The sequence below is a fragment of the Electrona antarctica genome (assembly GCF_951216825.1).
Source record: "Electrona antarctica genome assembly, chromosome: 14".
NCBI lineage: Eukaryota > Metazoa > Chordata > Actinopteri > Myctophiformes > Myctophidae > Electrona > Electrona antarctica.
Window position 1 is genome coordinate 21,585,825 of NC_136795.1, and position 17,288 is coordinate 21,603,112.

General features: G+C 41.9%; 1 protein-coding gene across 1 annotated transcript in view; it reads left to right on the forward strand.

Annotated features, from left to right (window-relative positions):
* LOC306937073 (shisa family member 6) overlaps window positions 1-17,288 on the forward strand; it is a gene marked incomplete at both ends in the record, with an annotated part of 106,777 nt that overhangs the window by 77,808 nt on the left and 11,681 nt on the right. Inside the window, 3 exons of the mRNA XM_079520745.1 lie at window positions 13,377-13,439; window positions 14,486-14,509; window positions 16,480-16,659. Of these exons, the coding sequence (XP_079376871.1) occupies window positions 13,377-13,439; window positions 14,486-14,509; window positions 16,480-16,659 (267 nt within the window). The remainder of the gene's footprint in view (window positions 1-13,376; window positions 13,440-14,485; window positions 14,510-16,479; window positions 16,660-17,288) is intronic.

A 17,288-nucleotide genomic window follows, 5' to 3' on the forward strand; every position in this document is an offset into this window, starting at 1 on the left:
GAGAGTGTAGTAATGTAACCAAATACAATTTTACTCTTAAATTGTAATAGTGTCGTATAGTGGCATAAACAGCGTTTGCATCTGAATCAACTTTGATTATCACATTACAAGTTTTCAGGTGTAAAGAAGTGGATGGAATCGTTTCATTATTACTATTTTAATTCTATTTAAAAATGTGGTGCAGGCTCCGTAGTTTTTAGGCATATAAAGATAGCAGATCATCATCATCATTTTTCGACCGCGGTCGAGATCATGGATTTCACAATGCCATGCCAGACTTCCCGGTTCTTCATTGCCATCCCCAGTTCCTGCTTACTGATGCATGTGTCCCTAGCGATGGCATCAGGGAACGACAGTTTTCTACCTCTGGTCTGGTTTGAGGCAAGACTCCAGAGAAGAAGGGAAGATATAACCTCATTGTCAGCTCTGTAGCAGTGGCCGGCAAACTGTGTTCTTCTGGATCGGACTAGTGAAGAAACACGGGGAAGGTTGCCGTATATTAGATTAGTCGATGGGTGGCTCTTCCAAGACAGATTTTGCGCTCTCATTAGAAGGCGGGTGTAAGTGCCATCCAACCGTTTCTCTAGTTTCTTTGAAAGTGTCCATGTCTCAGAGCCATAGAGTAGAATCGACTGAATGGTCGTCCTAAATATTTTTTACTTTTAACATATTACTAAGCTGGAATGACCAGATCTTATGCATGTCATTGCAGGCTGACCAGGCCATACCCTTCCTAGTTTGAAAGTCCTTTTGGGAAGAAGATATATGAACCCAAATACTTGTAGTCATCAACCTGTTTCAGAGGAGCGTTGTTAAGTGTTTGTATAATGTGGTTATTGTTGTATTTGCATATATTTACGTATTCAGTTTTCGTCTCGTTGAGATAAAGACCAACACAGTTGGAGGCCTGCTCAGACAGACAGACAGACTGCAAATCTTTATCTCAATGCACATACTGTATCAGGCTTTTACCACTGCAGTGAAGCCAGCTGCAAACGTCTCTCGTTGTCTGACATCCTTACAAAGCTATATGGCAGATGAAGGCAGCCAGCCAGCCAGCCAGGCAGGCCCCCGACTCCCACAACTCATGTGGCGTTCCCAAACAAGTGTTTGGCAACAGCCAGCCTCTCCCCTCCCCTCCTGTCAGGTTGGAAGCTGCTGGGCCTCCAAGCTCATTATGGCGCTGTATTAATCAAAAGTCTATACTATTAAACTCTTTTAGACAAATGCCATAATAGTGTCTGAACACGCAGCGCCTCGCGGGCGCTCAGCCACTATTAATTAGCATCATCGTCGCCAAATGTTTATACTCGTGGTGACTGATCATTTAATTAGGTTACACTCAGATGATGGATCCAAATATTATGGCTCAGATTACAAACTGGATCACCACGGCAAGCATGGCGGCAACTTAGAGACGGGCTTATCTCCGCAGGACAAGTATCCATCACATTTTACGTAATTAAGTAATTTATGTAAATAGATACAATTATGGGGCTTTAATCATCGGGCATAATTCCTTTCGCATTGAGTTTATTACCCACGAGGTCGGGGAGAAATTAGACGCTGTTAGGCGGAGGGAAAGTAGGCTACCAAACGTGTGGAGGAGGAGACCAATGGTGGAAGAAGTACTCTTTAAGTATACTATTTTAGTATTTGTACTCAAAGGAGTAGTTCACCCAATTTGTTTTTTTTACTTATTATCTTACTGTTTTATTACCCATCATGAAAAGCCTTGAATTCATGTAGGCCTAATTTCTATTTTTTGGTTTGAATTTCGAAGCAAATCATTTGATGACTGGCAGAGTCCGGTAAGAGTAGAGTCTTCTACTGAGTCTCCTATTGACCAGCGATGACCCGGTCATCACATTATTGGCTCAGGAAGGTGACAAAAACAAGAAAATCGCCATGAATACAAGGCTTCGTGAGTTGTGTAATTGAGTTTTAATGCTACTGAGTAGGCTATTATTACTTGCGCAAGCAGAGCGCGCAAGTAATAGTTTTCGTCCAGGACGATGTTTGATGCGTATGCGCCGTGCCAGCGTATGACGTAATGACTACTTGTGCCTGATACAGCAGTGGTGCCAGATTACATACATGTATACATAGGGGCATGCCGCATTACCTTTAATGCTCCCGACACTAAAACATATCGTCATTACGTCACCATCGAAAACCAATTACACCCTGGCATTGGGTCCTTTAATCCACATCTTTATTACGTCATCATTGAGAGCTAGTTATACCAGTTATACCCTGACGTCATATGCTGGCACGATACATACGCATCAAACGGGGCGCAAAGTAACCACAGTATACCGCGAATCAATTTACAAATTAAATTACATATACATATACATAGAGGCATTTCCTTTAATCCACCCGACACTGATCGACATATACGTCACCATCGAAAGCCGTCACTCATGCGTATGAGTAATGACTACTTGTGCTTGATATGGCAGTGGTGTCAGATTACATACATGTATACATGGGGGCATTACCTTTAATCCTCCCGACACTAAAACATATCGTCCTTTCGTCACCATCGAAAACCAATTACACCCTGGCATTGGGTCCTTTAATCCACATCTTTATTACGTCATCATTGAGAGCTAGTTATACCCTGACGTCATATGCTGCTACGATACATACGCATCAAACAGCATACGCAAAGTAACCACAGTATACCGCTAATCAACTTACAAATATAGAGGCATTTCCTTTCCACCTTTCACCTTTCCTTTAATCCACCCGACACTGATCGACATATACGTCACCATCGAAAGCCGATTAATCCACATCTTTATTACGTCATCATTGAGAGCTAGTTATACCAGTTATACCCTGACGTCATATGCTGCTGACTACAAATGACATAGAGGCATTTCCTTTAATCCACCCGACACTGATCGACATATACGTCACCATCGAAAGCCGTCTCTTACCAATACTACTTTTTTACCTCCAAAAACTAGGTACGTAGCAAATAGCTAAACCTAATAATTCAATATTTCAAACGTTCTTTCACAGAGAAGCTGAGATTTGACAGTTTGTAGCGGTCGACAGTACTTGCACGCTCTGCTTGCGCACTAGTAGGCCATTTATGGCCTACTTGCTTTTTTGTAAATGAATGCCCCTTGCAAAGTGACACGTTTTGAGTTTGCAGATCTGCTGCTTTTGTTACTATTGAATTTGAACCTGAAATGTAACAGTTTTGGACATGAGGTTTCCACCCGACAGAGACGATATGTATTACAGAATACATATCGTAAGCTTTATATTTGAGTGCATGTATAATGTGTGTTTTGTACTAATAATGCAAAGTAACTATTGTAGTAAATAAAAAAATTAGTAAAACATTTTCCTCTGAACTATAGTAAAGGTACCTCAAAATTGTACCTAAATACAGCCCTTGGCCTTGAGTAAATATACTTCACTTTCCACCATTGAAGCTAAGGAGACAAAAGCCCGAAATGGCTGTAAAATAACACCGGCTTACTCACAGCTTCCTGATAAAAGATGCCATGACTAATGGCTAAGTAGCAAGAGAGCGATTGCATTACAGCTCTTCAATGCTATCCCCCAAGGAGCGTCGAGGAGTGAGCGTGGGCAAAGCTTCAGAAAGAGGGCACCTCTGTGCATCTCCGAATTAAACAAATGGGTCTGTGATGAGATGGAGGCTGCTATACAAAAGATACAAAGCTTACAAATCTGAACAACACGCTCGTTGACGTCAAGCATGTATGTATGTGTCCAGCGAGCGAGGAAAATGTAAAAGGAAACATTTTGCTTGGGCTAAAAGTAATAAATCTATACATTTTCAAAAAATAGCAGATCTCCTGCTCTTAGCTTGTATACCTGCTATTTTTGAGAACCACTCAGTTTTCTGAAAAAAGCTTAGCTAAAATCTAAAATAACGCTTTCCCAGTTTTAATGGGTCAAACAACACTTTTTTCTTTTTCCCTTAGTGGCTGCAGTTGAAAGCCAGCTCAAGCTGAAATGTAGAGCTTTGTAGATTTTGTAGCAGCTACAAGGCCCGGGTGTCACATTGTATCTTCATCTCTCTGGCTTCCATTGAAAACAAATGCTAGCCTACAGTATATACAGCTTTGTATCTTCATGTCACTGTCTACCATTGAAAATTAATACTATATAGCCTATATAGCTTTTGGGAACACTTAGATTAAAAAATAGTTCATGAAGTTATTAGATTACACTGATCGCTGTGAAAACGCCACACGATTTGAAACGCCTGTGTGTGTGTGTGTGTGTGTGTGTGTGTGTGTGTGTGTGTGTGTGTGTGTGTGTGTGTGCGTGCGTGCGTGCGTGCGTGCGTGCGTGCGTGCGTGCGTGCGTGCGTGCGTGCGTGCGTGCGTGCGTGCGTGCGTGCGTGCGTGCATGCGTGTGTGTCCTCTCTCCCTGTGTGGCAAGCTCACAATGTGTTGGGAGCTATAGTAGGTCAGCTATGTTCACTACTTTCAGGTGAGGCGGGGGAGTTAAGCCATTTTACAATAGGGAGGGGGGCTGCACTGTGTGGGGCTATAATTATGGCTACTTCAGGGACCTTACTGGCACTGAAAGGTTTGGGAATCCCTGCCCTGCCCACTGTGTGTGACACGACACCGTTGTTCATGAAGTCAACAAGGTCAAAAGGCGGCGTGTGGCGAAACTGAGAGGCGCGTGGCTTCAGTGAAGTGGAACAGAAGCACGTCATGGGAGCGTATGATGCACGCAGGCTGCTCCTCCTGCAACACACTAGCTCTAATCAATAAAACCCCAGGGGCACCTGGTGGGGAGACGTCATATGCCAATGCCAGGCACTGCGTGCATGTGCGTGCGTGCATGCGTGCGTGCGTGCGTGCGTGCGTGCGTGCGTGCGTGCGTGCGTGCGTGCGTGCGTGCGTGCGTGCGTGCGTGCGTGCGTGCGTGTCTGTCTGAGTCGTGCAGAGGACAAGACACTGATATCGTCACTGGTGCGTGGAAACCTTGCATGTAAAATATATATATATAGGCTACTTTAACCCATTAAGACCTGAGGTCGATTCTACAAATGCCGTCCAAATCAGTATTTCTAACTCTTCTAAGAAGAATTGCCAATTGGCAATTATTATTATTTTTTCTTTATTTTATTCTGCTTGTACAACAAAGTAGGGCAGCCATAAACAGAACATCACAAGTTCAAACATGGAGATACAAGGTTTCTGCTCGACAGCGACGATGTGTAATGCCATGCCAGGCCCCTCAGCACCCGGCGCGCGCGCGCGCGTGTGTGTGTGTGTGTGTGTGTGTGTGTGTGTGTGTGTGTGTGTGTGTGTGTGTGTGTGTGTGTGTGTGTGTGTGTGTGTGTGTGTGTGTGTGTGTGTGTGTGTGTGTGTGTGTGTGTGTGTGCGTGTGCGCACACGCACATGTGCATGGATACAGACACAGATATGCCAGAGTAACAGATAGTCCTTTCAGAATAGATATTCAGTCGCATTACACCACAGTGTGTGTCAACCTCACAAACAATTTTGGAGAGTATACCTGGCTTGAGAAAAATGAAATGAACAATCATTTTATCTTCTTCTCGATTTTGCTTCATTGCTTTACCCCTGACATCTCTATTTTAGTTTCGAATATAGTTAATATTATTATTTATTTTTCTCTTACAAAACTGCAACTTTCTCAAATGTCATCATTGTCAACATTAGCCGATGCAACCTTCCAGATGGGCAACGGGAAGATTTGGACTTCAGATTTGTCGTACCACAAAGTATACGGTAAAGCGAATAGGGCTTAAGCAGATGAAGACAAACTGAAAAATGTCTTCTAAATCCTAATCTCAGTGGTGCTCAAAACGTTTTCATGTGCAGGTCACTACAGGACCACCAAAATGATATGTATTTGGACACCGACCCATCTCAATATATAAGGTTCCAGAGACCCCCATACAGTATGTATGTATGTATGTATGTATGTATGTATGTATGTATGTATGTATGTATGTATGTATGTTGATATTCAAAGATTTGCACAAATGCAAAAGATTTTTGAGTAGCCATCGCTAACATCTAAAATGGCCTAACCCGCTTTCAATGGGTTAATATTATGAAATAGTCGGCTGCATTTATATTACCTATAACACACAACATCACAGCATCATCATCATCACAGCATGTCCCTCATCAAAGTGTGTATTTCTCTGTGAACTTGAATTAACAGTGTACAGTAGTATGTATGTAAGTATGTGAGTATGTGAGTAGTGCCTGGAGTGCAGCTATGAGCTCGGCTCATAATTGCAAAGACATTAATCTCTGATGTAATTTTCCTACTTTGTGGTGCCTGACATTTCTCCTTTTCGTTGAAATGTAACCAATTTGAGCATATCTATTCTGCGTATCAAGCGCCAGCTATCGTCTGTATCGGGTGGAAACCTCATATGTCCAAAACTGTGACATTTCAGGAATTAAGTTCAAAAACATCAAAAGTAGCAGATCTACAAGCTATGCGCTTTGTGCCACATTTTGAGCTTGTAAATTACGCTGTAGTGTGATCAAGTAGGACATTAATTTATGGACAAAAGAATCACACCCGTGTGAAGTGAGTGGTGCAACTCACTGTGGGGGTCCCCGGGAGGTCCCCAGAACTTCCAGACCCACAGGAACGGGACCCAGGGTGTCGGCCCGGTTCCGGCAAGCCGGCCTGCGTCCAAAATGGTCAAGAAATGACAGAGTTACCGTGTGGGGGTCCCTGGGGGGTCCCCAGACCCAGCTGTAACACGGCTTGTAACATTGGCTAGTTGGGCCGTGCACATTTTCAGAGCATGTGGTGATCAATCAATCAATCAATCAATCAATCAGTCAATCAATTGGGTTCTGGTTTCGTTAACGTAGCAGCCTATAGTTTAATTTACTATAACTAAAATAATCTATCATTTCAATCCTTAAAATCATTATCCTTTAAAATCTTGGTGTTAATTGGGGGCCCACTTGCAACATCCTCACGGCTCACCAATGGGCGCCGGCCCACATGTTGAGAACCATTGGTTTAATCAACATCACCACCAGTTCTGCAACACAATACTCTCCTCAGCAAGTATTGTCCTCCTGGATGCTAATGATGTGTGGGATTAATAAAGGTCTATTTGTTTTATTTCATTGCATTTTACTTTGTATTTGTTTCCATTTGGGTTTATAGCCTTAGGTGCACTTGTTTGTTTCTCTTTGTATTCATTGTTATTGTTATAATTTGTTACAGTGCATTGTGGATTATTTTGGGGTTTTAATAACTAAGGACACATGCAGGCCCTCTGGCTAGTTGAACCCTGACCTCAGTGGTTTTAACTGACCGACTGACCAACCCACTCTGGCATGTTTAGAACCTTGTGCTAATTAACTGACCGACTGACCAACCCACTCTGGCATGTTTAGAACCTTGTGCTAATTAACTGACCGACTGACCAACCCACTCTGGCATGTTTAGAACCTTGTGCTAATTACTAGCTGGGCTAAAACCTAATAATAAGAAAAGGGTGGGTGGGGGGGGGGGGGGGGGGGGTCATTTTGTTTGTCATTATAATGGAGAGTGGCAGGGATTGGGAAGAACAAGAAGCCAAATTCATGTCTCAAGTAGTGGTGTACGCTTTGTATTCAACATATTCAAGTTATTATTATTTCTGGATGGAAATACAGCACAATTTAAGGTTTTCTAGATTGAATGTTTTTGAGATATCTCAATTGTTGTTATTGTGAATGAATGCCTGGGACCCAAATGGAAATGAGACCGCAAGGTCTTTCTTCGGTGCTCTCCTTTTGGACAAATGTGCTTGACTATACCCTGTACTGTTTGCATTTTATGTCTAATAAAAATGTATCAATCAATCAATTAAAAAAACTGATAATAGACCATTTTCACAGCAGCCATATTGAAACAATACTAATAATAGTTTTGTATTGTTACTTTCTTCACCAGTGCTATCAATTATATTAATTAAGGCTCTGTTCCATTCAGCAGAGTGACAGACTTTCCTATGAGCCAACATGCACAATAGCAGAACACTGACTCTGTTTGACCTTGGAATATACCGGTGTAGTATCAATGGTAACAACACTGTGAAGGAATGAACACAATGATTCATGTCAACATGGCTGCTGCTAAAAAGATCACACGTTGTCAACCTAACTTAACATAATTGGTCCTCACTAATGCTCATTATAAGATGGCACTATTTCTGTCTGTGCAGCCTGTGTCTCACAGGAAGACAGTTCAGAAGCCTGCCTACGAGTGACATTGAGAACACTGAAAACAAATATTGCTCTTTTTACTCCACTACAATTATTTGAACGCTTTAGTTACTTAATTCATTTGAAGATTTTTAAATATTATTACAAAACTTTAACCACTTCAGCCCTATATTTTGGCTCTTTGAAAATAGATGATCTACAATGGCTATTTTGCGTCGTGTTCTGAGCTTGTACATATTGACCTCGATGTGAAATGGAACATTCTGCAATGACCACTTTTACTTTTGGCAAGTGTATTCTGATGCCAATACTTTTGCACTTTTACTTGTATAACGGAGCATTTCTACGTTGTGGTATTGACCCTTTTACTGTGATTCTTCCACCACTGTCCCTTGCTGTCTGCCACCATCTCTGCCCCTTAGGCTGCTTGTTATAAGAGGCGTCCCTGACTGTCTGTGTTCCTCTCCCGGCATGGATAATGGCAGCTTTGTATGATGTTACTTCTGGTGTATTGAAGAAGACATCAGATAAATCTGTGCTTATCCCTGTTAGAAACTCACATGCTCCATGGACACCCGCTTCTCTTCAAGATGCCATCGTCGGTGGACAGTAACTAAAGTACTTATTTGTTTTGTTTTTACGTTTATTGACTTTTCACATACTCACAGGTCATAAAGGCAGCATGTTCTGAAGCAAATAAACAAGGTAACAAAGTTAGTCAAGAGAGTGAGTGGGTAACTGTAGGAATACATGAAATGAAGAGTAAAAAAAGATATATATAAATTGAATAGGGTAAAAAAACAACAGCAAAACAAAGCAAACACACAAGGGCAAAGGGAGGTGAATGGCGGCAGCAGGCCCTCATGGTACAGTGCATCACAGTGTGCCAGCGTTGTGGCATGCATGGTACTGTAAGGCGTTCTGGTCGTGTGGGGCTCGTTGTCCATCAGGTCCCCCCAGAGCAAGCCGTTTAAAACAGATCTGGGTCACAGTGGGATCCCCCCCATCCGTCTGGCCCGCGGACACACCGGGCATTTGTTCAAGTACTGTATCTGTTTCCCCAAACAGTGGGCCGGGACTCTTCAATATTAGAATAAAACAAGAAGCGCTGCAGGGATCAGGTCTCTTCTTATACAATCTTATAAATAGATAGTCTTTGGTGATACAGGTGGGAACATGTGAACAAAAATGGGTTTTCAAAGAAGCACTGCTTTATTCCCAAAAGGTTGGACTACAGACTTGCAAAGAAAATAATTCCATGGCAAAAAATATGAAGGATTTATTTTGAGCAAGGCAACAAATTATGACCAATGCATATCGACCTATAAGGTTTTCATCAGGGTCTATATATCTACATTGTGGCTAATCAGTCACATGGTTTTCAAATATGTCCGTACGTTATCATGTCATCATGTCATTTGAATAACTATTCAAGTGAACACAAATGCCAGAATAAACCCGGCCATTTGTGGGTCGCAGCATATACTTTTACCTCAGTAAAATAATGTGAGTTTTTTTCCCTGCCACTGTCCCGCATTTATTCATTGCAACTATTCATTGCTTCTTGATAGCCTACTACTGAGCAACACACCGACTTCTCCTTGCTTCTCTGTCAGTGTTTCCAGACCTGGGAAGACAGGCACGGCCGTTTTCCGCTGTCTGCCGGCGTCTCTTTCGGTTTTTAGACAGCTGGTGGATGGAAAAGAAGCTCCACCCATGCGGCTGAATGCCGCGACGGCCAGATTCCCGGAAACGCTTGCCCCCGCGGAGCTTCTTTTCCATCCACCAGCAGTCTAAAAACCGAAAGAGACACCGGCAGACAGCGGAAAACGGCCGCGCCTGTCTTCCCAGGTCTGGCAACAGCTTGTACCTTCCTTATCTGCAGGCGTAAACATCAGGGAGTCATGCGGTGTGCGAGATGGTATGCGTAGACACGCACGAGGGCGGACAGCTTTAAGTGGCGTCGAGTCCCATTTGCCATTCCACTCGTGCCACTCCTCCTCCTCCTCCACCTCCTTATCATCATCTGGAGGGTCAAGCGGCCCGCAGTCACGAGCCGTCGCGCCGGCAACGCGTGCCTGCCCACATCACTTGACTGCTCTCCAATTAATGGGAGATATATCGTCACTGTCGGTCGGGAAACCTTGTATGTCCATAACTGTTCCAAATGCATCCGATGTAGTTATTTTTCAGTCACAAGGCTGTGCTAATATTTTCCGTTGATTAAATGTTTATAAAACCCAATAACCACTTTCACTTTGGGGAGTCGTGGAAAGTAATCATGTGCTGTACTTAATTAAGTACAATTATGACTTTTACTTTAATTGAGTATGTCATTTATTTTCAGTACTTTAATACTTCCACTCCCCTACATCTCAGAGGCAAATATTGTATGTTTTACTCCACTACAATTATTTCACAGCATCAGTTACATCTTTTCAGATTTATCTGCATTTATTTGCATTCATCTGCATTTATATTTATTTATTAATCAACATTAACCACTTACTGTAAGCTTTGGCTATATCGAAAAGAGCTTACAAGTATTTTTACTTTGGTTCTGTATATTTTGATGCCAGTACCTTTGTAGTTTGACTCAAGTAAGAATACAGGAGTTACAGTATGTGTGCGTGGCGTGTGCGTGTGTGTGTGTGTGTGTGTGTGCGTATTGCTACTAAAGGGACTCCAATTCAATATCATGACTCATCATTTTGCCACTTCACAGCTTCTCACAAGCAAATAATGATATGTCTTGTTGACCTGTATAAGACTACTTTAGAGACAAAGTAACTGCAAAAAATGTGAATGGTTACAGATCAGTGTGTCGAGGTACACTGGTGTGCCATGAAGTCCAGATCTACAAGCTTGTAGCTTTTATTTGAATTTTATGAATTTATTTAATTTTTTGCCATGAATACAAGTGTGCCTTTAGATTTTGACTGCCCATTGGCAGTGGTGTAAAGTAACTGGTTTTCAGATTTAGATCAATAACAACTTTAACCACTGGTTATCGCTGGTTTGGGAGTGTTTTAAGCCGAGTGGCCTCAGTGGACAAGACCCCTTACACAACTATTTATGTACAGTATGTCCATATGGCTGCCACGATGAAAAATAGCAGTATGATTATAAAAAGATTTTCAAAAACCCTGCCAGACCTACATGTTCACAACGTTGTGAACATGTAGTAAACCTTTCAACATAGATTTACAGTAAAACTAGCATCACCATGTTAAATATGTTTTCCCACATGGAACCTCTATAAGTGATCCCTTGGATAAACATACATGGCTGAAAAACAGTTTTGAAATGTTTTTATCAGTTGTGTTAATCAGTACAAGAAACACAGACCCTACCTTCCAATGTGACTGCCAATGCTTATGCAATATTTATAACAGAATACTGTTGATATGAAACATTGATTAGCAGTCTTAGCCCAGATATGCGACGGAATAATAAAATGGCTTTCTTGTGCCAACCAAAGTTAATCCCAACTGCACAGTGCTGCTGACATCCCCAAGATAAATCTTGGTAATAGTAAGTCATTTTCAAGCTCACAAGTGTGTTTTACTCTGAGTTTTACAGAATTGATTAATAGCCAGAAATGAAATGTTGGCAAACTTCACCCACATAGAACCTGTCACATCACCACAAATCAAGTTTGACAATAGAAACTCGGACAAGAACAGCCTGTCTGAAGAACTTAGTCTTTCCTGTCTTGAATGAATGTCCTGTATTGTTGTCTAAAACTTGAAGACGATGATAAATGGCGATATTTAAATGCAAATTCTGTCGCCAAATAATGCTTTGTGTCCTGTCATTGAGGAAAGCCATGCACTTTGTTGCAGAAATTGAGGGAATTAATATTTCCACTCCCTGAAGTGACTTGAAGTAACCACAGAATCAATTTCCTTGCTCAAATTGGTCATTAAGGCACTGACAGATTGAAAGCATCAAAATCCCTCGCGTCAGTGGCCCGCGTCAGGAAGACGGGTCACTTGTTCACATCGAAGGTGGGATGATTTGAAGCATCAAAGTGCCACTGCTGTATATATTCGGCTGCATCGCAATTATTTTGGAACTGCACCAAACTGTGAGGGAGGATTTGAGGGATTTGAGGATGGCACATGTGTGTGTGTGTGTGCTGGGATTGTTGTGTTCAGTATTGCCATGCCTGCTTATTATAAGTGAGCATGGATGCATTTTGTTTTTGTTTCCGTTCTAAACAATGGCCGCCCTCAGATCTTTTGATGACGCCAACCTTCTGATACTTTGAAAAAAAACCTCTTATCTAAATATAAGGCTACCACCCGATAGAGACGATAATTTTGTATTCAGTACAAAAGTGTATCGTGCCATATATATATATAACCAATATGCTGTAACATATGCTGTAGTACACTGTAGTGTATACCTTAACTTCCTATTTATCGGTACCACAATTAATACTTTTTTGGGGGATCCACATGCAATATCCTCACAGGTTGGGTTTTGGAATCACTGTGTGGATTAACTGGATTTAGTGCAGCCGGTCCGGTCGATATACTGCCCTGCCCCGTCAACCTGGAAGACACAATGTGTCACATAATTGCAGAAGATTGCAGGAAATGTCAATGTGCTGAACTCATATCAAAGCCTCTCTTTGAAATCAAGATTGAGGAAGATCCGACAAAGTGTCGACAAGTGACTTCATTCTGGTTCTGTTTAGTCGATGTTAAAGGTGCCATATATGTTTTAAATATCTTGGACCCCAATCTACCGTTAAATATAAGTACTTATTTATCTCTGAGAGTTACAGACTTTTAAGGTTCCAATCGGAACCCTGGTGGTCTCCCGATCCCACGACAAGAAACTGTGCTATAGACATCATTCCGTCAACGTAATTGTCACGTCACAGGTGTACTAATTGTGTACCAGCCGGATTAAGAGTGTATGATGCCTAAATTGTATAAGCGACATGGATAATGGCATGCAGCCAGGTGTAATGTTTACTCAAGTTTAAAACAAAACAATCATTTTGGACCAAACACAATTAATCCAATGATTATTTCACAATCCTAATAATTATGTTTAGCTTGTAATCAATGTTTTACAAGCTTTGTGTTATTATTGTTATTATAATTTTTCAACATGAAAATGTTGTTCTCACCACAGGTAACCCCCAACAGGACTACCAGCGGAGTCACATGGACCTCACAGCCCTCACGCCCAAAATTGGTAAGTTCTGTGAAAAATGTATTTTTCTTTTTTTCTTTCATTTGTTTGTGTAAATCAACGCCCTAGTTGATCACACAACAGCGTCACACAAAAGCATCAAAGGTAGCAGGTCCGCAAGCTTGAAATGTGGTGCGAAGCGTCGCGTTTTGAGCTTGTGGATCGACTACTTTTGTTTTTGAATTTGAATCCTGACGAGTAACCGTTTTGGACATATGAGGTTTCCAACCGACAGAGACGATATGTGAACCATCCGTGTACAAGTGGGAAGTCGGCCAATAACACTGTCTCCCAGATATGATCTGAATGTAATAATAGACCCTTTAGAATAGCCAAGGACAAAAGTATTCATCACAACGGGAAATTAAAACCAGTGGTGGAAGAAGTAGTCCTGTTTTTGGGTTGTTTTTAATGTTTTTACTTAAAGGTAAAGTATCTTTACCACAATATGAAAAATATGCAGTTACAAGTATAAAAGGCCTGTGTTCAACATTTGACTGGAGCAAAAGTATTGTCATCAAGATATACTTAAAGTAGCAAAGTAAAAGTACTCACATTTTTCAAAATCTTTCAAAAGTAATCGGTTGTATAATCTGGAAGGTAACTAATAAGTATATTAACTAAAGCTGTTAAAAATGGAAACGATTAAGTGAAGTAAAAGTACCTCAAACTGTACTCTAGTACAGTACTTGACCAGCAATACTTTCCACCCCTGATTAAACCCAGACATAAAGATAAAGCAGGCCGTGGGGAAAGGAAGAGAAAAACTAAATGTGTGATGATCAAAGGATCATATGAGTACGGCTTGCAGAAGTTATTGAAAAACCAATTACTGTCATTAGAACCTATATCTGTTTGATCCAAATGCAATTTTCTATGATAAGAGAGAGGTGTGTGTGTGTGTGTGTGTGTGTGTGTGTGTGTGTGTGTGTGTGTGTGTGTGTGTGCGTGCGTGCGTGCGTGCGTGCGTGCGTGCGTGCGTGCGTGCGTGCGTGCGTGCGTGCGTGCGTGCGTGCGTGCGTCATTTCTTTCTGGCTTGGATTGGTTAGCCCACAGGCAAATGAGACATGAAGGTAAGTAATACACATATCTACACCTCGGTGTATATGTGTATATCTGTTCTTCTCACTCTCTCACGTTTCCTGCTTACATGTGTTGTGAATAAGTGTTGCTGATCCAGAGTGACACAACGTGATTGTACATGTGTTGTGAATAGATGTCGTTATAGAGTGACACAACGTGATGGAACATGTGTTGTGAATAGATGTTGTTGTGGTTGTACGCTGGGGGTCAAGGTTGGCCGATCTTCTGTCCATTTATTTCCCCGTCCAACAGTTACATGGAACTAATCGATTGAATCGATTATAAAAATATATAATCGATAATCAATCATTTAATGAAATAATTGATTATTATTAATCAATCCCTAGTTTGGGTGTGTCATTCTAGACAAAAAGATGCAGATCTACAACAACGCGTTTCAACACATCACGGTGTTGTAAGCTTGTAGATCAACTATTTCCGCTATTTTGTACATTTTTTGGATCGTTTTTTTTTTAAAGTATTAAATATCATTGATTTCTTTGTATATTTAAGTCATCTCTGTCATATCTGCCCTGTGCAATTTGTGATTACGAAGCCAAAAAGGCAAACAGAAATACAAATTGTAACATTCCAATGTTCAATGCAAATAAAAAACACAATTCAATCGTTAAACGCAATATTTGTGTGACAATTAATCGACACAGCAGAAACCATTCAACATGCACGGCTGTCAGACACAGCAGAAGGGCCTCATTGAATGCAACAACACCAATGTGTCTGTCGGTGCAACAGAGGTGTGAGGGTCGCGTGGCAACCCAAACCTCTAGGGGGGGGGGGCATCACAAACATAACTTGTCCATAATGGAGGCCGCTATAAACTAGATCTGAAGGCAAATCTACAAGCTTACAACACATTACAGTACTCAGTACTGTTTTATAAATCAGGCTTTATTCCCTTTTTCTTTCTCTACACCTGTGGTACACTTCAACTCAAAAACACGGTAACACTCCAATTTGTGAACTTCTGTTGGATACAATCTCTCGAAACAAAAACAACAACAACACGTAAACAAACTCCTGTTTCCTTTCCTTGCACTGCACTGTGGACATCACTCCATCCACGCTGCGTTCTGTGGCCCCGCACGGCTTCCCGCAGGAGTCTTCCAACCCTGTTTTAAGCCTCCCACCACGACTAGAGATGATAAACCACTCCCCTCTGTCCCCCATGCAGTGGTGGAAAAAAGTAGGCCTTTTTCAATTCTGCAATGTAGAAATACAGCTGTTACAAGTAAAACTCCGGAATTCAACATTTATTTAGGTAAGTATGGAAGTGACAGGTGCGTAGAAGAGGGACAACTAAGTGCCCGACGTCATCATGACTTCTTTTTTTCACTGCATCTTCAAATGCAGTGAAAAACTTTAATAAAGGGAACCAGCAACGTTGCGGCCTATGCGGCCTTCATCAGGCTATTTTTATCCATAAATCTTTATCCATAAAGCTAGCCAAAAGTACCAAAAGTAGAAAGTACGCATTGTACAATTACCTCCAACTTGTACTTAAGTAAATGTAGGCCTATATACTTAGTTACTTTCCACCACTGCCTGCATGAGGTCCTAGCCTCGAATCTGCCGGTGACAAAAAAAAAAGAAAAAAAGAAAAAGAAAAGGCTAGTCTGGCCCAGTACAGCCACAGACCTGTAGTAGACCGTAGACCTAAATGCAGCCACATGTCCACTTTTCCTCTAGCGCCACCCTTAGGTCATAATGTACAATTGCACCCCCCCCCCCCCCCCAGCTGCCACAACCCCCGTGCATTCTACCAGCCAGAGGACCCTCAGTGTACAAGCTCTTCTAGCAGCATGCACCTGTGTTCCAATACAATGGTTCTCAATAGAGCCCCTACAGTATTTGCACTGCACTGCACTGCATCACACTTTAACACTCACCCTCTTCACCCACACTCTCGCTCTCTCTCTCTCTCTCTCTCTCTCTCTGGTAGAGAGACCCCAGGGCCATCACAACATTCTGACCGCGGCCACAGAACCGTACAGGACGGGCGAGCCATACGACCTGTCCCTGTCTCGCTCCTTCCAGAACCTCAGCCACCTGCCGCCCTCCTATGAGCTGGCTATGAAGCCTGAACTAAGTAAATACTACTCCTCATCTCTCCACAGATTAAGTAGGTGCTACCATCTTATACATTACATCCGGCATCCGCCTGATTTGTATTATTTTTGCTTGAATGCTTGCCCTGGAACCTGTGAAAAGAATGGACGAAGGGAGCCGCGCACGTCACCCATTGGTTTCAACAGACCTGTTTTTAAGGCACTATTTTATCAACTTCAAATCCACCATCTTGGAATTACCGTTCTCCCCAATTTAATTGTGAAATTAATGGGACCATAATTTACAAACTAGCGACTGAAAACAAAACGTATTCATGGCAATGTTTACTAAAGGTACTAAAGGTAATACAATCAAGTGCAAATTTGATAAGAAGTTGCCTGCTCACATGCATGAGCTCAGTTCTGGGTGAAGCGCCCAGGATTACAGCTTAGGCAATAATTGGCACCGGGTGAACAAATTGGTTACAAAAATTGTGGGATAAAAAATGTATTAAATTGCGTCAAATCACCATTTTTGAAGGCTTTGTCGTATCTTATGACACGAGATTCGTATCCAGAACGGGATTCCTGCCACCTGCCTGGGACACTGGCAATGCACACAAACATCTAATCGTAGTGAGATGACTAACTTCTCAAAATGCAAGACCACACCACACAGCATCTATACATTGGGCCGCATGAC